Raw genomic sequence first — 26083 nt, 5'->3', positions numbered from 1 at the left:
CCCCGCCCCGCCCCGCCCCGCCCCGCCCGGGGCAGAAGCGCGCCCCGCAGTCGGCTGTGCTCCTCGCGCCCCTAGTTCCGGCGCCACCTCCCTTTGCACAGTGGGGACCAAGGAGCTCTGCCCCTGCTCCCAAAGGGCGCAGAGGGCGCGCCTGTGCGGGGCACCGGGCCGGACTCACGAGGTGCGCGTGGTGCCGCCCCGTTTTAGTCTGCCTTACTCTCTGTGCTCCAGCCTCTCACAAGCTTGTCCTTAATGGGTCACACGCCCGGGCCTAGACTTGGGACCTGCCGCACCCCGCACTCTCTACTGGCGACTGACCCAGGGACGCTCCACCTCAGAGCTACAGCCCTGGCCCTTTTGTGTCTTCATTTCAGACAGGGGATGTAGCTCAGTGGCACAGGCACCTGACTGGTAAGTGCAAGGTTCTGATTCCCGGTACCAAAATAAATAAATAAATAAAAATAAAGATGTGTAATGTACATGACCAACTTCCCACAAAGAATGTAATCGTTAGGGCCAGGGATAGAGCTCAGCGGCACAGCATCTTTCTTGGCAAGCACAAGGTCCTGTCGTGGTACCCACCCCCCAAAAAACACTAAAATGAAACATTTTAGACAGGGTCTCAGTTACTCTGGCGAAACAAGCTTCCAATCCTCCTGCCTCAGCTTCCCTCCCTGCTGGGATTACAGGCTGCACCACCGCGCCCAGCTTTGTGTGCGCCCTTCTTTATCTCTGGGCCTGCTTGGCCAACTAGTACTCTTTCATGACCCAGAGAAAATCTTCCTTGTCCCCTGCCCTGTCCCTTAGAATGAACTACCCCGTTCTTTCCCAAACAAGTCTGTAACGTCCTCCCTCGATCAGTTTGCCATATGGCGGGTAGGGTAAATGGGGGGCTGTATATGAGAAAACTCTGTGCCTTCCACTCAATTCTGCTATAAACCTAAAACTATACCTACATGGAGGGGGGGGGAGTGAGGGAGAGAGAGAGAGGGAGAGAGAGAGAGAGAGAGGGAGAGCGAGAGAGAGAGAGGGAGAGCGAGAGAGCCTGTCTCATTATGTAGCCCAGTCTGGCCTTAAACTCACAAGGATATTCCTGCCTCAGCCACAGGCGTGCATCGCCATGCCTGGCTAAAATTGCTCCTATTTTTTTTTTTTTTAAAAAAAGAATCAAAATCTTTTTGTGTGTAGTAATAATTTTGAGGGGAAATGTTTAGATCAGTACTGCAAAGGCAAAACCACTATTGTTTTCCATAATTCAAGGTGACCATAAAGAGAAATACTGTAGGTTGAAAGTACAACGTTCAAAGTGGAAAGCAGGTGGCCTCCCCTCTCACCCCCAGGGAAGGGCACCAGGGGGCGCAGGGGCACCCTTGGGACCCATCTCACCCTACCTAAGAGGCTTCCAGCACGCAGAATGAAAGCTCTGCCCTTGCTCTGCCTGCTCTCCCCGTCCCTGGTGGCTCCCGGCCCGCGTCCATCTCTTCCTGTATCTCCTGTGCCCTCATGAGTGTCCTTCATGGCAGCCCCATCGGGTGCACACAGAGTGCCCCCCCACCCGGCCGGACCTCCTGAGCCTTCAGGATGGGGAAGGACGGTGCCCAGACTCGGCCTGGATACCCGGAGCCTCTGAGGGCCCCTCTGTGCACCAGTACACACAGACCTCCCCAACCTGGGCATGTACCGGCTGGCGAGCCCTGGGCCGATCAGTAGGTGCTGCCAGGGGAAGGGGTTTGCCCGGCTGCCACCACTGCTGGCATGGGGCTCGGGCCCCACCTGGCCAGCATAGCAGAGGGCCTGGATGAACCTGAGCCCCTGTGAGGCACCCCCAGGACTGGTGAGAAGAGAGCTGTGGTCCTGTCTCCGAGGGAACCACAGACCAGAGAGGTTGAGCAGCTTATACCCGCCCCACTGCAATGCGACAGGCGGGCCAAAGGCCTGTGGTAGCTTTGTTATTTTTCACACCAGCTTGAGCCAGGCCCAGATTCACAGAGGAACAGCCCCCAGTTCTGTCCTGTGAGCCCTCCTGTACCCCAGCTTGAACCGGATGTCTCCAGCCTGCACCCCACTACCCAGGCCCAGCTGACCATGTCGTCACCCTGCCGCCCCTCCACTCACCTGGCTGGTAGACAGAAGGCCGGATGCTGGCCGTGGTGACTACACGGGGCTTGGGTGCAGGGGTGGCCGGGCCCTCGCTGTAGCTCGTGTGAGCGGCCGGGGCCGCAGAGGCAGCAGCTGCAGGGCTGTAGGTGGAGGCCTGGGGCCTGGAACAGAGGGGAAGCGTTACAGCAAGGACAGTGGGGGGCACAGGCCTGCAACTGTGAACTTCAGGAGGAGGAACCTGGAGAAGCCCTTGGGGAGTGGCCTGGGGGTGGAGGCTGCTCCTTTGGAGGGAGGGAGGAAACTCCCACCGGGCCAGGACACCCAGAAAAGTCACCTTGTCCATGGGGAGTCACAGCTGGCTCTCTCCCTGGCCCTTCCTGGTGTTCGGGGGCAGTCAGATGCCAATGGGGAGCCCCTGCCCCCCGCTGCAGCAAATACCCCACCCCCTACAGAGTTCCCACTTCTTCTCCCACTGGGCTACAGCCAGGACAGATAGGTCCTCAGTGAGGCGCTAGAGAAGGGGACCCCTGGAAACACCCCTGTCCCAGACGCAGCTTTCTGTGTTCCTTCCACCTGCTTCCTGGGCCTGCCTGTCCCTGCCAGGCAGAGCTGCAGGATGAGGGTTTCCTTTCTCCGGGTCCAGGAGAGGCCCCTGTGATAGGAGCCCTAAGGGACAACGCCAGAGCAGTCAAAGACAGAGGGGTCTCAGGAAGCCAGTGTCCCTGCCTGGGGCGAATACGTTTGTCCGGCCTGTGTGCTGAGGTCATGGTTGAGCAGGGCCACTGTGTCCCCTCTCCTGGCCCTGCTCTTCCCTGGTGAGATCCCTAGGCCCAGCAGCAGAGCAGGGCCTCAAGGAAGCGGAAGGGACCTTACTGAGGGACGCTGGCCTGCACTGGGGGATAGGGCCACAAGTTGCAAGTCTGAGCAGGAGCTCTGGGCCCTGTGCCACTCGGTGTGGGGACAGGAAGTGAATGCTGCTGGGCTAGCTGTGTGTTTGCCTCCCTCGGGGGTCCCTGTAGCTCAGTGTCTTCCCAGCCAGTGTGCAAGGAGAGGAGGTCCCTGGGCTCAAAGTGCAGTCCCCCAACCACTGCTGCTCCGGCCGGTATCCTGCCGGTGACTCAGCTCTCCCCAAGTCCATCTGAGGCCCTGTTGCTCTTATTCCCCAGGACTGGGATGGACCCAGGGCTCATGCATGGCAGGCAGGTGCTGTCCTGCACTGAGCTGTGCCCAGCCCCGTCCCTCTTATCCAGGCAGAGGGAAGGAAGGGCCCCGTGGAGGATGTCCCCCAGATTAGGAGGCTGTGGTCGGCAGGACTAGGGGAGGCTGCACAGCCCAAGGCTGCAGCATCTAGTGCTGCCCGCTCCAAATTGGGAGGCTTCTGCCCCCTCACAGCAGGGACATTCCTTACCCTCCTCCCACTGTCACCTGTGTGCAAGGAGCAAGGCCACACTCGAAGGACCTGGTGGGGAGAGGGACAGCAGCTTGCTCACCCTAACCAGGAAAACTGATTTGTTTGTGGGACTAGGAATGGAACCCAGAGTCTTCGAACTGAGCTTCATTCCTAGTCTTTTTTTTTTAATTTTTTTTTGCGGGGGTAGGGCATGCTGAGCCGCCTAACTGCCCCCAGGCTGTGTTTCAATTTGTGATCCTCCTGCCTCAGCCTCCCAGAGTGCTGGGATGACAGGTGTGCACCACCACCTGGCTTTACTTCTGTGGCTGGAGACAGGCTGGGAAAGGCTGGGCTTGGTGGCAGAGAACCCCTTGTGAAGGCTGGGTAGGGCCACTTCGCCTCAGCCTGCACCCCACACCTCTGCATCCTGACCTGGGGAGCCTGGGGGCCTATGAAGGCTGGGCTGTGCTTCAAACACCAACAGGGCAGCTCCAGGGAGTTCAGGAAGAGAGAGCAGGGCCAGCCCGCCACAGAGTGACCTATCCGGCCTATGCCCTCCACTTCCTGCACTCCCTGCCCTGGGTTGGCTTCCAGGAACTGGGAGACTTGTGTCTTGCATGTGTGTTTTAGATATACTTTGCCCATCACCACCCCTGTGAATCCATGTGTCATTTTAAACATCTTAACAGAAGAGGACACTGAGGTTTGGAGAAGTCAAGGCACTGTCTGAGGTTGCAGACTAGAAGTTGGGGAGCAGAGATTCAAATGCCAGGTGTACCAGATGTCCCTGGAGATACCTAGCCTCTCTGTCAAGAGAGAGGAGAAGGAAGGGAAGGTGGGCAAATTAGCGCCCAGTAGCCAATCCAATCTCAACCCCTTCCATACCCAGCTCAGTGGCCCCAGCCCACAGGATGGCTTCCTCCTCCCCGAACTGACTTCTAGGAACAAGCACTTTCCACCCAATGCCCCTTAGTTACCTAACTGTGCATGTGTGATTTTTACCTGGGTCACTAGAGATGTGTCCCCGGGGGCTGGGCAAGGTCTCTGCCTCTGTGCCCGGCCTCAGTGGGGCGCCGTCCCCTGGAACCAGTCCCTGGGCCATTACCTTGGGCCGTCCGAGGGACTCAAGCCGGGGACTGCAGCGGAGGCGGTGGCAGTTCGGGCAGCAGCTGTGGCCGGGGGTGGCGAGGCTGTGCTGGGAGAGGCGGCAGCAGGCAGCTGGGCAGAAGCGGGCAGCAGCGGGGAGGCGGCCTGACTGGTGCACACCGGCGCATGCTCAATGGGGGTGCTGACGGGGTGGGACCAAGAGAGACAACCGGTCAGGGGGGGCGGACCTGCGGGGACCTGCTGCGTGGGGCAGACGTGGAGCCAGCGCCGAGGCCCAGCAAGCTCAGCGGGCGCCGCCAGGGGGCGCGTCCTCCGGAGACAAACTGAGCTCTGGGGTCTGGGGGACCTCAACAACATTGCTCCTGCTGGGGAAAGTTTCCACCCTGGTTTCCTGGTTCTTCCTGATTTTTCTTTCTTGGCAAAACACAATGCAGTGGAAATGTAGATTTAATGATCAACCGAGTTCCTCTCCCATCCTGTTCTTTCCCCACCGGCCAGGGGCACGCCTGGCCTTTGGGGAGGGGTGACTCGCAGAAAAGGCGAGAGCGGCCCACGGGGGTCAGGGGCTCAGGCTCCGCGGCAGGACAGCCTGGCCCGTGGGCCGAGGACACAGCACTGAGGACGCCGCTGCAGTCGACTAGAAGCCAGCTGCAGGGCAGACCAGGCGGGGGCACTGGGGGGATTCCAGGACAGAGGCGCCTGGGCCCACAGGAGGCTCGGACCTGAGGACAGGGCACAGCTAGGTGGCCAGGGTACCAGAGGGTTTCCAGAGCACCGAGCACCGACTGTGGCGGGTGTGGCCTGACCGGAAGAGCACAGGTGACCAATGGGACAGGGATTCCCTGAAGTTGCCAGTGCAGCTGGCTCAGGCACCCTTGTGCCCCACCCTTGCCTGGAGTCTTGTGATCTCCTCCTTCCCAGGGCCCCTGGAAAGGCGGGAGGAGCTAGGGCCTGGACTGAAGGGATTAGCTTTCTGCTACCTGAGAAATGGGGCAGAGAATAAAATTTAAATTATAGGAAAGCAAAGAAATGCACTTTCTTGGGGGTGGGGGCTTGAGACAGGGCCTCTCTATGCAGTTCAGTCTGGCCTTGAACTCACTATGTAGTCCAGGCTGGCCTTGAACTCACAGTGATCCTCCTGCCTCAGCCTCCCGAGTGCTGAGATTACAGATGTGCGCCACCACGCCTGGCAGAGAAATGCACTTTCTTTGCTTTTCTTTTTTCCTTTCTCCCTCTTTCTTCCTTCCCTCTTTCCCTCCTTCTTTCTTCTGAGCAAGATCTCACTGTGTGCTTCTGAAGCTAGTCTTGAATTTGTGGGCTCAAGTGATTCTCCTGCGTCAGCCTCCCAGATAACTGTAATTTACAGGTGTGCACCACCACACCCCATCATTCTTTGCTTTTTTAATTGGTGTTCATCTTTATATTTGCGACACAGTGATAGACTGTCAACTCTGATAACTAGAAATAACTTTCCCTCTATAGTGTGTGATTGACTTCTACTATACGCCCAGAATTATGTCTTGAATCCCTCACAGCCACCCTCTGACTTGGGTATTATCCACTCAGTGTAACAGAGAAAGAGATGGAAGGAGAGAATTCCCTTGGCTAAGTTTCTCCAATTCACCCAAGGGTGCGGGTTGACAGCCCCAGGGCTTGTACCCCCTTCCCCACCACTGTCAGGAAGCACCCAGGAAGCATCTGCCTCGTCCTGCCCAGGCCTTCCTGGCTTAGTGGTCAGAGGGCCTTGGGCGGCCCAGCTGCAGGCCACAGCAGAGCCTGGCAGGCACAGGAGGCACAGGCTGACATGGGACTCTCTCTGGTTGGCCTGCATTTGCAGTGGGCCTCGGAGCTGCATGGCATCATAGCAATACACTGTCCAGGCTGGGCAAGCGGGACGCTGGTTTTGGCCAGACCGGCTTATCTGCAGCTCTCCAAACCATCACTCCAAATGCACCCCAATTTCAGGGTCCTCACTGGCCATCACAGACCTCAGGGCTGGGACAAAGGTCATCACTGTGGCACATGGACATGCACATGAGCCTGCTGCCTGGGTTCTTGTTGGGTTGCATCCTATCTGGGACCATGATCCGCAGCACCAGGGAAGGGAGGGGAGGCGGCAAAGGACACCCTGATAGAGCTTGGGTTCTTGTGCCAAGTCAGTTGTTGAATGAAGTTCCGTGAGTCCTCAGAGACTCACAGGGCATGGGAGAGCAGACACTACAAAGAACCTCAACGGCATCCATCCTAGTACAGTGCCTACAGCTCAGCCGGGTGGTCTGGGATTCTACTGCTGCCTCCTGCCTTGGCCAGAATTCTCTTTATTTATTTTTGGTGTTGGGGATTGGACCCAGGACCTCACACCCGTTCAGCACATGCTCTGCTGCAGAGCCCCACCCTCACCCATCTGAGCAAAAGTCAAAGCCAAGCAAACCAGACTCCATGTTCAGAGGTGGGGGGGTGCAGGAGAGAGCACATCTGGCTACAGTCCCTTGCTCAGCTTGCTGCTGCCCTCTACCAACAAGCTAGAATGTGCCTGTCCAGTGCCCTTGCTCTGGGGTGGTGGCCTTTGGTGGTGACCTTCGGTGGATGCTGTTACTGATGACAGTGATGTTGTCTGGATGGGCGGGTATTTGGGGAGGTGCTCAGTCATGGGATTTGTAGTCACTGGTCTCAGGTTAGGAACTGTGGGTCATGGCAGGCTGGGGCGATTGGCACTGATGGTGTAGATGCCGTGGTTGAACTACTTGTGTGGCTAAGATAATCCCTGTCGATCGGATGATGACGGAATGCCAGTCAGAGGGCTCGATATGAAACGGCTCCTAGGTGCAGACACTGACACACTGAGCATCGCCTCTTCCACACCCCTCCAGTCCAAGCCAGCTGATGCCCCTGGGGCCAGATACTTCCTTCCCATCAGCATTGCTGTCCCTCTGCTTCCCAGCCTTCCCTACTTGTGACACCCCAGTCCTGCCCACTCCTGAAGATCAAACATGTGGACTTCATCCTGGAGCCCCAGATCCTCCAGTGGAACGAACCCGAAGGGTCCACCTCACATTGCAGTCCCAATAGCATAGCCCCTGTCTGGTTTCTTAGCACGCACAGCACCCAGACACCTTTCCCACTTACAGAGGGCTCCGCATGCACCCATGTCGGGGGCCACACAGGGCACTGCACACAGGGGCCTGGGTAGCTGAGGGCACCAGAGCCAGAAAGCGAACCAGAGCCTCCAGAACTGTAACAGAGCAGCCCCAAGAAGGTTCCCAAGGGCTGGGGACAGGGGTCCTAGGGCTGACCAAGTGTGAGAGACCGGCAGGGCTCCTCTGCCAGCCTCAGGTGCCCACTACCTAGGACTTCTCTTTAAGCCTACCCTTGGGTCTTACAAGTCCTCACTCAAAATTCCACCAAATGCAGTGCACTCCAGGCTCCCTAGAGGAATGCAGGTGCCCCTTTCCTCCTGATGCAGATGCCCAGCCAGGTGGATGCCCTGGCCCTGGCAACTGACTGTCGGAGATAAGAATAGAGGGAGGCAGAGAAGGGACAGGTGGGTAGGAGCTTTGGTTTCTGTTTTTTTCTTTTTTTTTTTTTTTTTCGTACTGGGAATCGAAATCAGAACCTTGCACTCTCCAGGCAAGTGCTTGTGCCGCTAAGCTCTATCCCCAGCCCGGGCAGGAGCTTTGAGAAGCATCTCAGGGGAGGTGGACAGGAGCGACAGCTTGCCGGCCATGCTCCCAGGGGAGAGCACAAAAGTCCACAGAGGTGGGCAAAAGGCAGTGTCCAGACAGGGACAGTGGAAATAGGTGGGGCCATCCGGCCTCAGAGGAGCAGGGAGCCTTGAGGCTTGAGCCCTGGCATCTGCCTTCCTTTGCCAAGTGCTACTGCCTTCGTGGCCCAAGTCTGGGGTTCTTGCCCTGGGGGACTGGGCTGCTGGGCTCACAGGCAGGCAGGGCGCTGTAGTGTGCCACCCTGACCACCCTCATCAGGTGGAGGGTCACAGGTGGGGCCTTCTTGCCCTCCTCCTGCTACCAGGACTGCCAAGCCCCTTTCCTCTCCTCCCTGCCAAGCCCGGCTGGCCCCTGAGTTTGCCTGTGTACTGGCAGCCTGCCCGAACCTGCTCTTGCCTCCTGGACCCGGGCTGAGCCTGACTGGCACCTGCTGGGGAGGAGGGGTCTGCAGGCTCCTCTCACGGGGCAACAGAGGGTGGCTCTGCTTTCCGATTGCAGCTGGTGGGTGACAGGGCAGGGGTCCTGCAGCGTCCTCATGGGAGACTCAGGCTGCCTCTGAGTGCCACAGTACGATCTCCATGCCATCCCCGCTGCCCTGGGTCCTTTGGGCCAGGCACAGGCCTGTGCTAGGAAAGCACCCCTGAGCCAGGCTCCCCGGGCCCGCACTATTTGTCCCTGTGCCCCGAGTCCCTGACATGGCCACAGTCCCTCTCAGAGATGTGCGCAGGCACAGCACAAGGGCGCAGGATCAGTCCACATCAGATCCTCTTTATTCAGATCAAGCACGCTTGTATGTACAGGGAGGGTGAGGGCAGCATGTGGCACAGGGGCAGGGCACTGCCTGTCTCACTGCAGCCTAGAGGGACAGTCTCTGCCCAATCTATCCAGCCCTTTGCTTCCTGTGCCCTGGGATACAGGGGGTGGCAGGGGGCTGCAGGGCCTGGAACCCTGATCTGGGGTGACTTGCTTGGGGACAGCACAAGCCAGTAGCTGAGGGAAGTGCACACTCCGGCTCCCTTGGCTCTGCATGAGCAGAGGGGACCCCACCACACTTCTCTGGGATACAACTAAGGGCCTGGGCCGGGTGGCAGGGTGGCTGTGGGGGTGCTGGGGTGGCCTGGGGATGGAGCGGGCAGAGGGTGCAGTTGGCGACCAGAGGTGCCCCCAGCACATCACACATCGTCAAGCATCACCGTGGGGCTCACATGCCAGACCGGTGGGGGGAGGAGGGGTCCACCTGCGGGGCGGGGGTTCCGTGCAGCCTTTTAGCTTTTAACGTTAAGGATTTGGGCTGAGAGGCCATGGTGCCACTTGCGCAATTTGGCAAAACGTGGGCTGTTACGTTCCGTTTCAAACCTTTCCCTGTGGCACAGAGAGAGAGAGAGACAGAGAGACAGAGACAGAGACAGAGACAGAGAGAGACAGAGGGAGACAGAAAGAGAGGAGAGGAGAGGAGAGGAAGAAAGAGAGGAGTTAGGGGCCATGTCCACTTTTCCCCTGGCAGAAACTGGGGTGGGGAGGGAGGGGTCAGCATGGAGAAAGTGATAACCCATGTGGTAGGTCTAGGTGGACAGGCCCGGGCTGGAGAATGTAAGGCCTGGGAACAGGACAGAGAGGCTGAAGTCCCTGCCCGGAGGGGATGTGGAGAGGGCCTGGCTCTGGGCCCAAGGGCAGGATGGCCTGTGGGCAGGGCTGGGCAGGGCTGGGCAGGGCTGGGCAGGGCTGGGCAGGGCTGCTTTGGCCTTGGGCTCTCAGGATGGACCCAGGCATGTGGGCCTACTATGGTGCCTGTCCCCTTGCTGGGCACCACAAAGGAGGACACTTGTCCCTGTGCTGCCTGGCTGTGCCTCATCTTCCCTGTCCCCAGAGTGAAGCCTTCGTACCCAGGCCTGAGCATGGCCCAGGCACATGGACGCATGCGCACTCACAAGGCCACAGTTGTGACACAGAGGGCCGGGACTTCCCAGCGGCTCCTGCCAATGAGACCCCTGGGGCTCAGCTCACAGACTGTTCAATCGAGGGCACGGAGCAGACAGCACAGGTCAACCAGCAGCAGCCAGAGATGGGGTGGGGCGGAGGTGGCCACCAGGCCCCAACCCCAGGTGCCTCGCTCATCCTCCAGGCTGGAGCCATCCCCCTGGGCCAAGGGCCACATCTACCACAAAATCAGGACCTAGCTCAGTGGTATGACCTGCTTAGCATGTGCAAGGCCCTGAGTTCAATTCCCAGCATCACTAGCAATTAAAAATTAAAATTCTATTCTATATTCTTACCACAGGATGCTACTGAGCAGTAAAAATGAACAAATAAATTACAAGTCCAACCCTTACCAAAATGCTCATCACCAGAACTGTTTCAGATTTTAGATGCTTTTGGATTTTGGAATATTTGTATATACATAGTGAGATATTTTGGAGGCCCAAGTCTACACCTTCCTTCTTCCCTTCCTTCCTTCCTTCCTTCCTTCCTTCCTTCCTTCCTTCCTTCCTTCCTTTCTCCACTGGTGACTGAACTCAGGATTTAGCCCTGAGCAACATCTCCAGCCCCCCTCACCTATTTTTAAACAAGGTCTTGCTAAGTCACTAAGTTGCCTAGACTGAGGTCATACTGGTAGTCCTCCTGTCTCAGCCTCCCGTGTGGCTAGGATTATAAGAGTGCATTGCTTTGTCCGGCTTATGGTTCTATTTTGCCTGCAACCCATCACTTGAGGTTGGGTGTGGAATTTTCAACTGCTGGCATTTCCAATTTTGGAGTTTTGGATTAGGGAGGCTCAACCTATATAGATACATTCACTGCTTGGTCGATCCCCAGGGAATTATACCAATTAAAAACCATCAATCCTAAAATGGTCACATCTTCTATGATTCCATTTAGGTCACATCATTTAAAAATAACAAAACGATGAAAATACAAAAGAGACAAGAGATTAAAGGTTGCTCAGGTCGGGGGTATGGCTACCCACAGGCCATAGGCAATGGGGTGGCCAAGGCTCCGTCTTGCTGTGGCAAGGTCAGCTGCATTGCTGAGAGATTGAGGGACAATTTTGCAAGATGCTAACCTGAGAGGAACAGGACAAAGGGTTCAGGGGATTTCCCTGTGTTCTCACAATACAACTGCCTGTAAATTAGCAATGATCTTGAAATAAAAAGTTTAACTTAAAAAATAAATTGCCAGCATATAAGAATCAAGAAGAGCAACTTTGGGTTTTCAAAGAGCAGCAACTGTAGCCTCAGTGGTCCAATATTTCTGCATCTATCAGGCACCTGGTGCCAGCTCCTGGCCCGACGTTCGCAGCGGTCTGCTTTCCCATACCTAATCACTTGCCTGTTCAGCCTCAAGTCCAGCATATTTGGGTCTCTGTGTATGACTGTTTGACAGAAAGACTCACCAACAGTGTAGATGAAAACCATTGCTTTAGCCCAGCCTTCCCTCAGCTAGGCAGAAAGAGGCCCAGAGATGCCCAAGCGGATTGTTACAGCCACAGAGAAACTCAGCAGTGAAGCCACAATCTCAGCGCCTGGCACTTCTTTCCTTGCCACATACCTGCATCTCTGAGCTCAGGGTGAAGGGGCGACGATGGCGTGAGCAGAGGCCTGGTGGCAGGGACACTACAATCATGACCGTCCCACAGAGACGACCCAGAACGCGGGGGTGCAAAATGAGACGCAGCTAGTTGTCTGTAAATTGTTCGTTTTTGCAAGACCTATGGAGGCTGGGTGACAGGCCAGGGATAGCCCTGTGGCTGCTCTGTGTGGTGCTGTTTAGAAAGCCTCAGCTGGCCAAAGAAAGGAGCAGGGAAAGGAAGACGCGTGTGGAAGAGTGACAGGGGGGAAACCAAGAGAAGAAAAGGGAGGTTCCCCGGCTGCTTGGCTGCAGCTCCAGGCAAGTCCTGGTCTCTCCCAACTTCCAGGGCCCACCAGAGGCCCACCAGCTGCAGGTAACCTTGACTACTGCCTCCTCAGAGGGTCTCTTTTGGGGGAGAGAGTCAGCCAGGAGAATTTGGAGCAAAGCTAGTGGCTGGAGGAGGGACAGAGCTGAGTGACTGGCTGTCCCGGGGGAGAGGAGGGAGGCACTGGAGATCTAGGGAGGCAGGAGGAGGAGCCGGAGTTCTCCGGTCTGCAGGAAGTGGGGGTAGGGGCGGGAGGACAGAGAAGGGGTGGGAGAGGATTTTTATGCCCCTGGAGGAGGGGTGTGTGGTGGGACCATCATCTCCCACTCCCCCTGTCACTAAGCCTTGCTCCAGTGATGGGAGACAGGCAGAATGCTTGGGTGCGGAGCACACCCAGATACCAGTTTTCCATGAGTGTCCAGGTTACAACTGGGGTCCCCAGGCAGGGAACACTTCTGTGGAGGGGTCCAGCCTCACCCAAGATGGAGCCAGGCCTGCCCCACCTCTGTGCACCAGGACTGCCCACCAAGGCTCCAAATGCATTCCCGAAGTCAGAGAAAGCCGTGCGCACGCTGGGAACGGAGGGCTCGGCACTTTCGGTGCTCAGCTACCACCCATGGGAGCTGGGAGCCACCCTGTCACCTACATCCACTGGAGGGGCTCCCATGGGAACCAGTGGCCTGGGCAGTTTACACAGGTGCAGAGGGCACTGTGTGAGGCTGATACCTGGCTGCTCAGGGCCCTCTGAAGCTCCCCAGAGTAGAGACTTGGCCTTGGGCTGCCCCAAGGCACCTAGAGGCTCAGAAAGGAGCTGCTTGCTGCCAGCACCAGGGGCGCTCCTGGGACAGGAGTGATCTTCAGGGCTTCGTGGAGAGGAGGCCACAAAGCTGTGCAGGGGCAGGGATAGCAGAGAGAGGGTTGCAAGTTTCCTAACCTGCACAGGATACCTGCCATGACTCACTCACCACACAGCAGGGAGATGGTACCTTTGCACAGGTGTCCAATGGCCCATGCATCATCAAACAGACACTCGATGCCTGGGCAACCCCAGAGGTGCTCAGAGTTGTGCTAGCTTGGAAGCAGAAAGACAAGGCAGTGGCGGCTCCCCTCAGATGGGTCTGGGGTGTGACTTCTAACGAAAAGTAGGGACTGACTCAGATTAGAACCCCTGTGAACAGGGGGCAAGCAGGCTCCCTTCTGCTCAAGGACCATGTGGGCCAGTGAGGCCCAGCCATGACAGGACCATAGACATCACCTGGGCTCCCACACACAGGACGGAGCTCATGACCCCCACATCCTGCCCTGCCCAGGTCCCCAGGCTGCCCAGGACTGCACAACACAGGGGGCTCCGCTTTGAAGACATCTTCCAGGAGCTAAACTAGGAAGAAGGTGAGGAGCAGCAGCTTCCTGGGTGCCCAGTGCCTCTGCTTCTGGCCTGAGATCGAGGAGGCACTGATAGGGCAGAAGCTGCCCTTCAGGGCTCCTGATGATGAAACCCTAGGGTAGCTGAGGGAAAAGGGGCCCCAAAGCTGCAGCGCAGTTCCCTAAACCCTGGAGTCTGGGCCCTAGAGGAAAGCCTGACTCAGCCTCACCCTTGGATAAGACCAGGCAGGCAGATACTTCTGGAGAAGGGAAGAGGAGGCCCAAGGCCCAACCTCCATCCTGCTTTTGTGTTCTCAATAACCTAGCAGCGCCTGCGAATATCCTGGGAAACAGAAACAAATTTTGCTGTCCCCTCCTCCACCAGGGAGCTGTTCCCTGCTAACGACGACTGGCTAGTGAGGCCCACGTGTGCCTGACCACTGTGAATACTGGACAGAAGAGGAACACCAGTGACCAGAAGGAGGTGGCGGGGCTCTGAGTTTTGTGGGAGGAAAGGCAAAGCCACACGGAAAACAGCACAAGCAACACTTTGGAGCCAAATCAGACATCTCGCGTGGCACGCTGTGTAGACGCACCGCAGGCCCTGAGGGCCCTGAGCCACTTCTAGGGCCACATGCCATCCTTTGCAGGCCTGGGAGGACCACACTTTGGCTCAGATGCCCAGCCAGAAAGCGGAGGAGCAACTTGGGTCGGCGGCAAAAAGACAGGTTCAGCAATGAACTACTCCAAGTTCTGTCAGCCCCAGAGTCCTCCTCTCTGGGAGCTCTGTGGCCCCCACATGCTGCTGGTTAGCAGGGACAGGAAGCTCAGCCCAGGGCAGGAGCGTGGCTCTGAGCCCCAGCCTCACGCAGTATGCCGATGTGGTGGCCCGAGGCTGACTGTACCCAGAACAGCATGCGGATGACATATTGCTAGCAGAAGTGACATCATCACACTGGGCCCCATGCCTCACCATGGAACACCCTTGCAGGTTCCAGTGGTTTCCAGGGCAGCATGCCCCCCTCATGCTCAGGGCTACAGCCCTAGTCAGGCCGTGATGGCTGAGGCTTTGACCTGCCCCCCAACCCCTCGATGACAATGGGAGAACACCCCTGAGTCCCTGGCCTTCATGCTCCTCTACCTTCGGGGCTCATTCTTCCTGAAGTTACTGTTATGCTCTGAATGATTTATAGAACTGGTATATTAATGGGTCCAGGGTCAGGGCCCGTGCCCAGCTGGCCCCCTGCATGGCTGTCCCCAGTGCCCAGCTTTCAGATCACAGGGGACAGGCCTGGAAATGAGAGGACAGGAAAGGTATGCCCTCACAGGGAGAGATGCCCTCCTGCTCAGCAGCCCAGCAAAGGCCAAAGCAGCCCTGCCCTGCCCAGGACAGAGCCAGGAGAGCCCAGAGTCCTTGCTCCTACAGCCCTGCCAGGGAACCAAGCCTCCCCATGGCTCCTACCTTGCTGGCCAGGACAGCCGCCTGGGCCAGCATTGGCTGGAGCCCCGTGAGGGCACATGCCTGAACCTGAGAAACCCCTTTGTGAGTCTGTGACGGGGGTTGTCAGGGAGGGGAAGGGAGAGGACAAGGCCACGGTCACGGAGCCTGAGTTCAGGCACCTACCTTGATCTTCGCAGAGCCTCTTCGTCAGGGTCTTGCACTGTGGGTAAAAAGGAGCCAGTCAGAAGGAGACGGGGGCATAAGGAGAAAAAGCCACTGGACATAGGGGACAGCGGGCCCCAGGACTGGACAGGCCCTGAGCACTTCCCATCCCCAGCCTGAGAGCCGTGGAAGGGAAGTCTGCATGCCAAGCAGAAGCTGCAGGTTGGGAGGGCATTCAGAGGGAGCCATCAGAGCCTGCAAGGCACTGTTGTCCCAGCCCTGGACAGGCACATTGCCTGGAGGCTGCCGGACAAGCTGCTGCCCCTGATGGGACCAGGACCTGGATCAGAAGTCGCTGTCACGGGGCAACCCAGAAGGAGGCTGGCCAGCGGCTAATGATCCCAAGCTGGGGCCACCTTCAGGGTAGGCGGTTGGACCCCATGAACCTGGCCTGTGGCCCCGATGGCCCACTCACTGTATTCTGTCCCTGTCATCTGGGCCAGGATCCGGAAGGAGCGAGACTGCAGGTTGGAGGAGCGGCGGGCCCACTCATCAGCCTCGTCCTCAGGCTTGCTCTGGTTCTTGATCACGGCCTGGTACACCGGTGAGGCGCTGTCCACAGCCAGGTCTTTCACGGGGAGGCTCCTGGGAGCAGAGAGAGGCATGGGCGGGGCTCCTACAGTCCCCCCTCCCCCTGTTGTTCTGAACCCACCACTGGCTGAGATCTGGGATGCATGCAGTGTGGCCATGGCCGGGGTCCTCGGCGCTCAGCATGCTCCTAGGGAGGAGGTGAACCCTCCATTCATGGGATAGGAGGCTCGGGTCCCCCCTGTCGATCCCTCCTCTGCTAACTCTGGGCCTGACAATGCCCCAGTCCAAGGCTGGATCCCCTTTGAGGAAGGAGGAAGCAGAGAGGCCTTTGTGAAATCAGCTCACCTCTCTGTGCAGGCCCTGGTTTAGGGGCAGCCAGACCCATATGGTGCTGGCACGGCCCACAGGACAATAGGGTTCAGAGCTGTGGGCCAGGAAGCTGGGAGGCGCTGTGTGCAGGGCATGCACACATGCTTTCATGCCTGAGAGCAAAGAGGCTTTTGGGGAGCAAAGAGGCTTTTGGGGAGTCCTGGCTTCCCTTAGAGTCCAAGGGTCTGGTACATCATTGGTGCCCCTAATTCTTCGCTGAATGAATGAATCCTGCCTGTGTCAGAGCCAAAAGGGACTGCAGGGCCTCCTGGCCTGGACCCACTACAGGACAAGCATGGATGCAAAGTTTCATAGCTGCCCATCACCTTGGCCAAGGTGCTGGGGAATCCAGACCCAGCCACCCCTGCAGAGGTCAGGGTTGCCCAGGGAAAGGCCACCGCAGGAACAGCTTGCCGGCCCTGCCCTCTGCTCTTCCACTGGCCAGCTCCAGGTCACAAGTAGGAGGTCCCCCACCGAGGCAACACATAGGTTTCCTGGCTCCCCAAGCTGGGTCTTTTCAGGCCCCCACAGTCACAGAAGCACAGGAAGCCCACTTCTGCCCAGACGCCCTACCCAGCGCCCTCTGCCTCCACCTCCCAGGAGGCCACCTGGCTGGGGGAGGATCTCCCTTCGTCTAAGTCTTTTGCTCTCTCTGCAAGGACCTGGACAGAGAATTGGTTTCGTGTCCCAGCACATTCCCTCAAGCCTGTCACATGGCCTTTGCCATCGAGAGAGTAGATGCGAGGCGTTTGCTGCCTGGAGGAGCCTGGAGGAGCTGCTCTGTGCCTTCCCAGCTCTAAGCTCAAGAAAGCTACCTAGAGGGAGCCCCCCGGTGCCCCCAGCCTTGCTGGCTTCCTTTCCACCCTGCTGCAGACCAGAATTTGTTTTTCATCTCTAACAGAGATTGGGCATCAAATGAAGGATCTGCTGTCCCCTGCTGTCCCCTCAGACTCCAAGGCTCAGGGAAACATGCAGAGAGAATGAAGTGGGCCCTACAGTTGTGCACCCTGGTCACTCCTGGCTTGTACATCTTACCCACAGTAGACTCTTTGGTTACCACAATCCAAGGTGCCCTGTGGCATTCACCCCCCTGTGTACCCCTCCCAAAGAGGAGGCATCTTTCACCTCTGCGGCGGCCATCCTGGCAGGTACTGTCTCCTACAGATCTCAGGACAGTGTTGCAGAGTAGCCTGAATAATGTACATCAGGGTCTATACAGCCCCAGTGCATTTAGGAAAGGTGATCTTCCTGCCTCAGCCTCCTAAGTGCTGGCATGCATCACCACACCTGGCTTACTCTGATTTCTGTAGCCACATTGCAGGGTTTGGCGCTGATCCCCAAAGCCAAGTACTCTCCTGGAGTATCATTTGGCTGCCAGGTGGATGTGAGGAAGAACATGGCCAGAGCATCTGGATAGATCCCACCCAAGGCACACGCACCCCACAACCAGACAGATGGATGATGACCATGACGACGGCACAAACACTGCGGGATCTACTTACGCCAGCGGCGACGCCCTGCCAAGCAGAGGGGACCCCAGCCAGGAGTGTGCGTCCATCATGGGTGGCGCACACAGAGAGCGGGGTAGGGATGGAAACAAGTTAGGGGAGTAGGGTGGGCAGGGAAGGGAAAGAGAGAGAAAAAGAACACGGTCAGTAAGGAAAGAACTGGGGACATTAACAGGAGAAATGGGAGTGCGTTAGGGCCGGGAAGGGTTTCTGCCGGCCTCACAGCAGCGAGGAGGGAGGATGGTCCCTCCCAGGCAGAGGAAAGGGACAGGTGGGGAGAGAAGGCCATGGGAGGGAGGTGGAGAGACCTTTCAGGAAACTTAGGCAACAGAGCATCGTTCCAAAATCACGGGTACCCTAGCAGCAAAACCAAATGATGGCAGTCTCCTAAGGCGCAAAAATGCACAGTTAGCGAGGAGCAGTTCTTCCGTGGCTTCCCATCATCTGGTCTCAGCAGCTGCTACCACTTGCAAGAGCGTGTGGAAGACCATGAGGCAAACGGTTAATGCGAAATGGCTGGCAGCTCTTGAGCTTAGGGTACAGCCTTGCTTTGCAGGGTACTGATGAGCTAATGGTGACTTTAAATTTGCATGGTCGTATTTGCTGCTTTGAGTGATGGATTTAAACACTGTCCAGAGTTGCAAAGAGCTGCAGCCCCGGCCTGGCAGGTTTGAGACCTGTGGAACCTGTCCCTCGGGAACTAACTGCAAGCTGGGCATGGCACAGCCACCGAGCCCTGCAGGAGCACTCCAGGACCTTTCACCCTCCGTCCCTCTCCTCTCATACTGTGCCCTCCCAACCTTGGGAGAGTTTAACTGCCATCTCAAGACTTCTCTCCCGGACTGCTAGGGATTGAGGTGCTGCCTAAGGAGACAATCAGCCAGGACTGTAAGCCACACTATAGCATCAGAAGACGGCAAGAAGAGCAGAGAGACACAGACTGAGGAGAAAGAACGGACAGGCAGAGACGGAGAGGGATACACAGAGACAGGGACAGACGCAAAGAAGGTGGGGAGAAAGAGACAAGAAAGACATGGAGAGGGAGAGATGCAGAGAGGAGAGAGAGGAGGACAGAAAGAGACACACGGAGACAGACAGAGAAAGAGAGGGAGTCAGAGAGAGCAAGAGAGACAGAGACAAAAACAGAGAGATGGAAACAGAGACAGACAGACAGGACAGACAGAGGAAGGATAGCTCTCACTTTCCTGGTAGTACTATGAGCTGTCTCACCCTGAGTTTGAGCCCCACTGTCCCTAGCCCACTCCATGGTCCCCAACCAGAGCTGACAAGCAAACTCCCAGAACCAAGGACATCTTGCAGGACCACTGCCCTGAGACCGGGCTTCCTGTGAGCCCTGTGCCAATACTACCTGGGGCTATTGGCCCCAGGCCTCTTCCTGTCAAGACACCAGCCCTGTACTGGAACAGACTGAGGCCTAGAAGGATGCAGCCACCACATGTCCCCCGCAACCCCTAGCAGATGGATATGATAAGACACCTGGGCTCTCAAGAGCTGCTTTGAGTCTTTTGTTTGTTTTCTTGAGACAGGGTCTCGCTATGTAGTTCAGGCTGGTCTTGAGCTCACTATGTAGCCCAGGCTGGCCTAGAACTCTTGTCAATCCTCCTGCCTCAGCCTCCCAAGTGCTGGGATTACAGGTATGCGCCTCCACGCCCGGCTCCTAGAGCTCCTTTGAGAGGTTCAAAGGAGTCTCCTGCTGCTCCGGCCTCTGCAGGGAGCTGGAGATGAGTTCTGAGGGACCGCGACACTGCGTTTCTGCAGGCCACACTGTTTCCACGGTGGCCTCCACAGGCGCTTACCCGCTGAAGTCACTGCCCTGTGCCTGGGCCTGGCCAGCAATGGCGTCCATGATGGCGTCCTGCGAGTACATGCTGATGGGTGTGTTGTACTGCGCGTGGATGATGGTGGCCTTGCCGCCCAGCCCCTTCACCTCGATGGGCTTGTGGGTGGACAGGGCCGAGTCCTTCAGTGCGCTAGGGTTGAAGCGCTCCTGGTAGTCAGCACTGGGTGGTGAGGAGGGTGAGCAGGGCGGGTGAGAAGAAGGCAATAGACGTGGTTATGGGAGGTTGAGGCTGGGTGAGGTGGCTGGGGTGTGGAGATCTCCCAAAGCTGAGTCCCACCCCCAGAGAGGCTCCCTGAGCTCTCTGCTCTGGGTTGGCCAGGTCTGGTCAGGAAAGTTCTCCATACCTCGGTGCCCAGTATAGCACGTATGTTGTGTTTGTTATTTTTCAGTACTAGGGATTGAACCCAGAGCCTTTGCACTGAGCTACATCCCTAGCCCTTTTTCTTTTCTTTTTCTTTTTTTTTTTGAGACAGCGTCTCACTATGCAGTTCAGGCTGGCCTTGAGCTCACTTTGTAGCCCAGGCTTGTCTCGAACTTACAACAACCCCTTTGCCTCAGCCTCCCGAGTACTGGGATTACAGGCATGCGTTACCATGCCCTGCAAAAAAATCTGTGCTATTTAGTTTTCTTTTTTGTTTTGTTTTGTTTTGGAACCGGGATTTGAACTCAGGACCTTGTGCTTGCCAGACAGGCACTGTGCCACTGAGCTATACCCCGGTCACTTTTTTTTCTAAATATTTATTTTGAGACAGAATCTGTCTGACTAAGCCTATAAGTTGCCCAAGCTGAGCTCAAACTTGTGAGCCTCAGCCTCCCAGAGTGCTGGGATCACAAGCGAGCAGCATTCTTGCCTGTCCAGGCTCCCAGATCCCAGGGAGCTCTGGCTCAGTAGGAGCGGCCTCCTGGGGTCTGCAGGGGTGCCTCAAATGCATGGAGAGATCTCTCACTACACCCAGAGAGAGATGCAGAGACACAGGGCAGGGACCAGGATGCAGGGACAAGAGCCAGGCCACGTGTCAGGCAGCGCTGCAAGCCGAGTCCAGAATATCCCCTCTAAATGGGCCAGCAGCAGTAGCTCTGGGCATCCACAGGGTGCTGAGCAGGGCTCCTCCAAGAAGGCTCTTCCTGGCAGCCACCTCTCTGGGGCAGGGCTTCTCCTCCTGGCTTTTGTCCTTGGCTTTGTTCTCCAGGCCAGTTGATGTGGTTCCAGCTTTCACCCATCTGGCTCTTCCGCCAGCAGACAGGTGAGCAGTCCCTTTGGGGGGTCCCACGGGGACACAGAGGTCTTCAGGCTCATACTGGTCCCATGACAGACAGTGCAGCCCTGTTCCTCCCCTCAGCCAGCCTTCGGCCCAAGCAGCTGGAGCAGGAAACTGAGGCCACCAGACAGACAGACACCTCCCCGCCACACCTGACACCAGCTCACGCCCGTGCAGCCTCACCCAGGGCACCTATGCAGCCCCCTTGCGAGCACACACACACAGACATGGGCACACACGGACACATGCCGCGGGCACACACTGCTCACGCCACGCACGCACGCACACACGCACGCATGCACGCATGCATGCAGGGCTGCCTGGTGCACACCATGCTCAGTACTAACTTGGCTGGAGAGTTGGCTACCACCTAGGCGGAGAGAGGGGCAGAGAAGACAGTGGTCAGAGCAGGGCTTGGGGGTCAGAGCACTGGGACCATGAGAATGGCCATGGCAGAGGTGGCACCAGCCCAAACTTCACTGGGTGAGGAGAGGGAGCGTGGAGCTCAGCAGAGGCAAGAATCCCGGCCTTGGGGACCCCTAGTGGGGTCCTCTCTGGAGCTGGCCCTGCCCCCCACACACTTTGCCAGGGACACAGAGGGTTTGCGCGTCCACCAACTGGGCACCTGCTCCCCGCCGGCAGCCTGGGTTAGACCCTCGAGAGGAAGCTGGAGGTGGAGACGGGACCATGGTGGCTGCTTGGGAAGGGCGAGAGCCTGGTGCTTCCTGGCCACCCCCAGCCCTGGACTTAGGCCTGCTCATGGGGCACAACCCTGGCCACTCCTCCAGGGCGCAGGAGTCAGGGGGTCTGGTGCAGTCCCCAGCGAGCACTGCTTGGGGCCCTGTGGACAGCCACACCTCATGAGTAGGCTCGGGAAGGGTGGGGTCCAGGGCTTGTGGATAGAAAGGCCGCAGCAGGGACAGCCAGTTTAGACACTGAGTGAGACCTGCCCCTGACGCAGACCTGGGCCAAACCTCCTGGAGCATGCAGGGACTTATGGCCTGTGTCACAGCTCTTTAAATGTTAATTCCCTTCCAGGTGTGGTGGTGCACACCTATAATCCCAGCACTCAGGAGGCTGAGGCAGGAGAATCACTGTGAGTTCGAAGCCAGCCTGGGCTACAGTGAGACCCTGCCCCTCCACAAGCCCCCTGTAAAGCAGACCCTGGCCACACCAGAATCTGAGATGGAGTGCACAGTGGCCGCAGGCTGTCTCCCCAGACTTCACCACCCACCTTCCCAGATCTGCCCGCCATGGGCTCTGACTGGGGAGATCGGGGGCTCCAACTGGTCTGGCCTGGTTCACCCCACAGCCAGCAGGACCCTGGGAAGCCAGTGACACCTGATCCCAGGCCCCCCGCAGTCTCAGGGCTGATAAAATTCCCTCTGTCCACCCAGCTCAAAATAGTTGCAGTGGAGTTATATTAGGAAAGGGCAGGCGCACTCATTCCTTCTCCATGTTTGGCCACTGCTGACAGCTGCAGGGTCAGCGCCACCTCGAGCAGCCATGTGCCCTGCAGGGGGCAGTGTTGGCCTTTGGCATGAATTCCTGGCCCCTGCTGAGGACCCCAGGCTGGGCTACTGCAGGCAGCAGAAGCAGCTCAGGGAGGAGCCAAAGGTGCATGGAAGCTGCCCTTCAGTGCTTGGGGGTGCACCCTGACCCCACAAAGGCTCCTCTCTGCATTTCCAAGAGACACAGCCGCCAAGGAAGCCAGAGGAGCTGGGGAAGGGGCTGCCTTCAGGAGCTGCCAGAGAGCGCTCAACCCTGAGCCCGCCGCTCCCTGAGGGGCTGCTGCAGGTGTCCAGGGTTATGGTGGTGCCCACCTCGAGGACGGGCTCTGCAGAGAGTGACCCCGTGTCAGAGCCCTCACAGGAGAAGGGTCCCAGGAACGGACGCAGAGACCAGCGTTTGCGGTGAAGGCCGGGCTGAACTCGCCCAGGCCTGGCCGCTCCCCCGCGTTGTTGGACGCAGCAGCTTTTCCTGTGGCCCAAGCACCAACTCCCTCTGTCCCCTGACCCATCTTCCCTTGCAGGACAGCACTGGGCTGTCTCTCTGTTTGTCAAGAAATACTTGACTCTTAAGCTGTGAGTGGTGGTGCACACCTGTAATACCAGAACTTGGGAGGCTGAGGCAAGAGGACTGCTGAGAGTTAGAGGCCAGCCTGAGCTACATAGTGAGACCCTATCTCAAAAAGCCAAAAGAAAGAAAGAAAGAAAGAAAGAAAGAAAGAAAGAAAGAAAGAAAGAAAGAAGAAAAAGGAAAAAAGAAAAAAGAAAAGAAAGAAAAGAAAAGAAAAGAAAAAAAGAGAAAGAAAAAGAGGAAGGGCAAGCTGGCAGTCTTGTCTACCACTTGTAGCTGTGTGTTCTTGGACAAATTTCTCATTGTCTCTGAGCTTCTATTTCCCAGCTCTAAGTAGCCACCTCTGGAGTCACTGAGGTAAAGCAGCTCCTAGACAGAGCTCAGCAGGAAGACATTGTCATCCCTGTAGGTGGCCTCCGAGTGGTCCCAGTCCAGCCTTCCTGCCTGGGGCCCATCTCAGCGCCGACCAGGGAGACCCCCCATGCACCTCAGACAGGATGAGGTGGCCAGTTCTATTCTGCAGCTAGAGGTTTCTGCAAAAGCATCATAGGGGAGCCAGGGGTGCACATGCCCTGCCACTCTGGTCACGGGAGGCGAAGGGGTACTGGGAGCTGGAGCACAGTGGACAGAGGAGGAGCTGGGGTGGAGGAGCAGGTTCCTGCTGACTTTCTGTCATGTGTGAGTGCGGGCCTAGGTCAGGAGAGCATGACCGGAGGACACAGTGCTGTCCCCTCTCCCTCTCCGGGAGCCCTAGGAGGTAGATGGTGCAAGTCCCCCTTGGGACCCATGAGCCATTTCGCCCTAGCTCAGCCTGCCCTCCCTCTAGTGCCCAGAGTCATGCGGACAGTGCAGGCTGGAGTCTGTGTCACTGCCGGGTGGCACCTGAAGTCTCCTGGGGCCCCTCCTCCAGGTAGTCCTCTGTGCTGCTTCCTGGAGAACTCACCCATCCACCTCTTGCCCCTCCTGTTCTCCTCAGGGCTCTCAGAAGTGTGGGGACTGGGTTGTCCCTGTACGCCTTATGGAGAAGGCGTGGGCTGGTGGCCACTGAGTTGCCGGGCCACAGGACCTTAACTTGACCTCCTCTGAGCCTCAGTTTCCTCTTCTGTACAGAGCCGACGAGGCCCCCCAGGATGGACGTGGGAAACAGGGGTGCTTGGCACCCTGAGCCTCTCTGACACCTGTGCAGGCCCCGCTGAGCACCAAGGCAGGGGCGCCTCAATGAGGGGCGTGTGCCGGTACCTACCCTCCTGGGAGTCCGGCACCCAGGGGCTGCCCTCGGAGGCTCAGCCGGTAGCTCTGAGCCATCTCCCGCAGGCTCTCTGCCGAGTACAGGCCAATGGGGGTGTTATACTGCCTCGGCCGGCCAGGGGCCCTCGGGAGTCCCGGGCCCCGCGGGTCCTGTGTCCCCTCCGGGCTGGCCCACAGAGGGCAGGGGTCTGAGGCCTCTGTGTGTGCGGAGCAGATGGAGGTCTGGGAGAAGGAGGAGCTAAGGGTGCCCCTGAGCTCCAGGGTGCCTGGGGTGCCTGGGCCGGCCCTCGCCTCGGGGCTGGGGCTGGGTGCCACCAGGCTGCCGTTGGTGTCCAGAGCGGCGTCCTGGCCCATGGCGGCGCCATGCAGGGAGAGAGAAGACAGTGGTTAGAGCTACCCACGTCCAGCGCTTCTGCCCAGACTCGGAACCCGTGTTAGTGCAGCCAGCAGCCCGCCACCCACCACCTGCAGCCCCCAGGACCCTGCTTGGGCAGGGAAGGAAGGGCTTGGAGCGGAGGGAGGAGTTGGGTCCCAACAGAGGCTGGCATCCACTGGGACAGAAGGCAAAGCTCTGAGCGCAAAGGCAAGCCAAGGCTGTCTCCCATCCTGGGGCCAGAGGGTGGGTGCAGGGCTCAAGGCACAGTGGGGGCCCCCCCCTGTGTGCACAGAGACCCCGTGCTAAGAAGGCCCTGCGGCTGGGGAGACGGCCCCTGCTGGCTGTGGCAGTGGAGTGGAGGGAAGCCAAAGGTGGCTGTGGTCCCCTCTGCGACCTTGAAGTTTGTAAGTTCCCAGGGACCAGACCAGGGTGAGTTAGGCAGGCAGGAGGGTGGGGCCGGTAGGCCTCGTGCCCAAAGGTCGAAGCGCTTACAGGGCATTGGGAAGGGCCTCCAAGGGAGGTCTCTGGGGCCAGGGCTTTACGGTGCCGTGTGCCCAACTCTAAAGCCTCATGAATGCTTCTGAGGGGCAGCTGGTGGATGAGGGGAGAGGTGAGCCTGGGCCACTCTGTCAGGCAGTGGCTCCTTGGTGCCTGGCTCAAGCTGGACCTCTGACACAGTTACCCCTGCCTTGGTGTCCTTAGGCAGATGAAGGACAGGGCTGCCTGGATGCCTGTCCCCTGCCTGGCCAGAAGGACCAGGGAGGACACGGCTACCTGGCCGGTTTCCCAGCAGCCGAGTGTTGAGCAGGGATGCCCACATCGCAAGGTGCCCAGGGGTCCGAAGGCAACAGTCAGCACCTACCTTCTGGTGGGGGATCACTGGCAGCGGGGACTGGATCGGGGGTGCTGCTGTGGAGATGGTAATGGGACGCTTGGACCTGGAAACCGGAATGGGGCACAATGAGGACAGCCTGCCCGGGGCAGAAGCACCCACCTGGGGAAGACTGGCAAGGGAAGGGCAAGAGAGCCAGACAGCCCGGTCAGGGGCGCACTGCTGGGTCTCCCCAGGAAGGCCCTGGGCTCTGGGCACTTTAGTCAGGACCTTGGGCCCCTGCAATGTCCTGGGGGTTGCCTGGGCAGACAGGAAGCAGGGAGACAAGTTTACCCTCACACTGGTGGCACCAAGGCCACCCTCCCTGGGCTGCATCTGTCGCATGAGGCAGGGTGCATTGACACTCCTTCCTACATGGTTCTGGGGTGCATGGCAGAGCCAGCACCTGCCCGGGTCCCCTCCCTGTGCCAGCCCCCGGCCCCCGTGCGCACTCTGCAGGGTAGCCACCTACTTCTGCAGGGTGAGGCTCAGGTTGTAGCTGGCAGACTTGATCTTGTTCTGGGCCTCCAGGTGGGTCATGGTATCTGTGCTGACACCATCAATGGCCACCACCAGGTCCCCCTGGCTGAGCTGGGACTGCGCTGCCTTGCTGCCGGGGGTGATCTGGTTGGACAAAGGAAGGGAGTAAGTGTAGATCTTAGCCCTGAGAATGTGCTGGTCCCCAGGGAAGTCTCCTGTGCCTCTGGTCACCTCCATCCCCCAGAGCAGCACTTTTCATTCCCAGGGC

At 58.2% G+C, this 26083-nt stretch overlaps 1 protein-coding gene across 1 annotated transcript in view; it reads right to left on the bottom strand.

Annotated features, from left to right (window-relative positions):
• Nucleotides 1-26083, bottom strand: part of Ldb3 (LIM domain binding 3) — a 55390-nt gene that overhangs the window by 21678 nt on the left and 7629 nt on the right. The window contains exons 3-12 of the mRNA XM_013506311.1: nt 25808-25959; nt 25327-25402; nt 21109-21131; nt 19459-19662; nt 17636-17650; nt 15649-15818; nt 15195-15231; nt 4596-4778; nt 2085-2261; nt 1670-1831 (exon numbers count right to left, since the gene is read on the bottom strand). Of these exons, the coding sequence (XP_013361765.1) occupies nt 1670-1831; nt 2085-2261; nt 4596-4778; nt 15195-15231; nt 15649-15818; nt 17636-17650; nt 19459-19662; nt 21109-21131; nt 25327-25402; nt 25808-25959 (1199 nt within the window). The remainder of the gene's footprint in view (nt 1-1669; nt 1832-2084; nt 2262-4595; nt 4779-15194; nt 15232-15648; nt 15819-17635; nt 17651-19458; nt 19663-21108; nt 21132-25326; nt 25403-25807; nt 25960-26083) is intronic.

This window comes from Chinchilla lanigera, unplaced genomic scaffold, assembly GCF_000276665.1.
Source record: "Chinchilla lanigera isolate Chin_1 unplaced genomic scaffold, ChiLan1.0 scaffold00109, whole genome shotgun sequence".
NCBI lineage: Eukaryota > Metazoa > Chordata > Mammalia > Rodentia > Chinchillidae > Chinchilla > Chinchilla lanigera.
The sequence above is the reverse complement of the archived record's forward strand: the minus strand, read 5'-3'. Positions and strand labels throughout refer to the sequence as shown.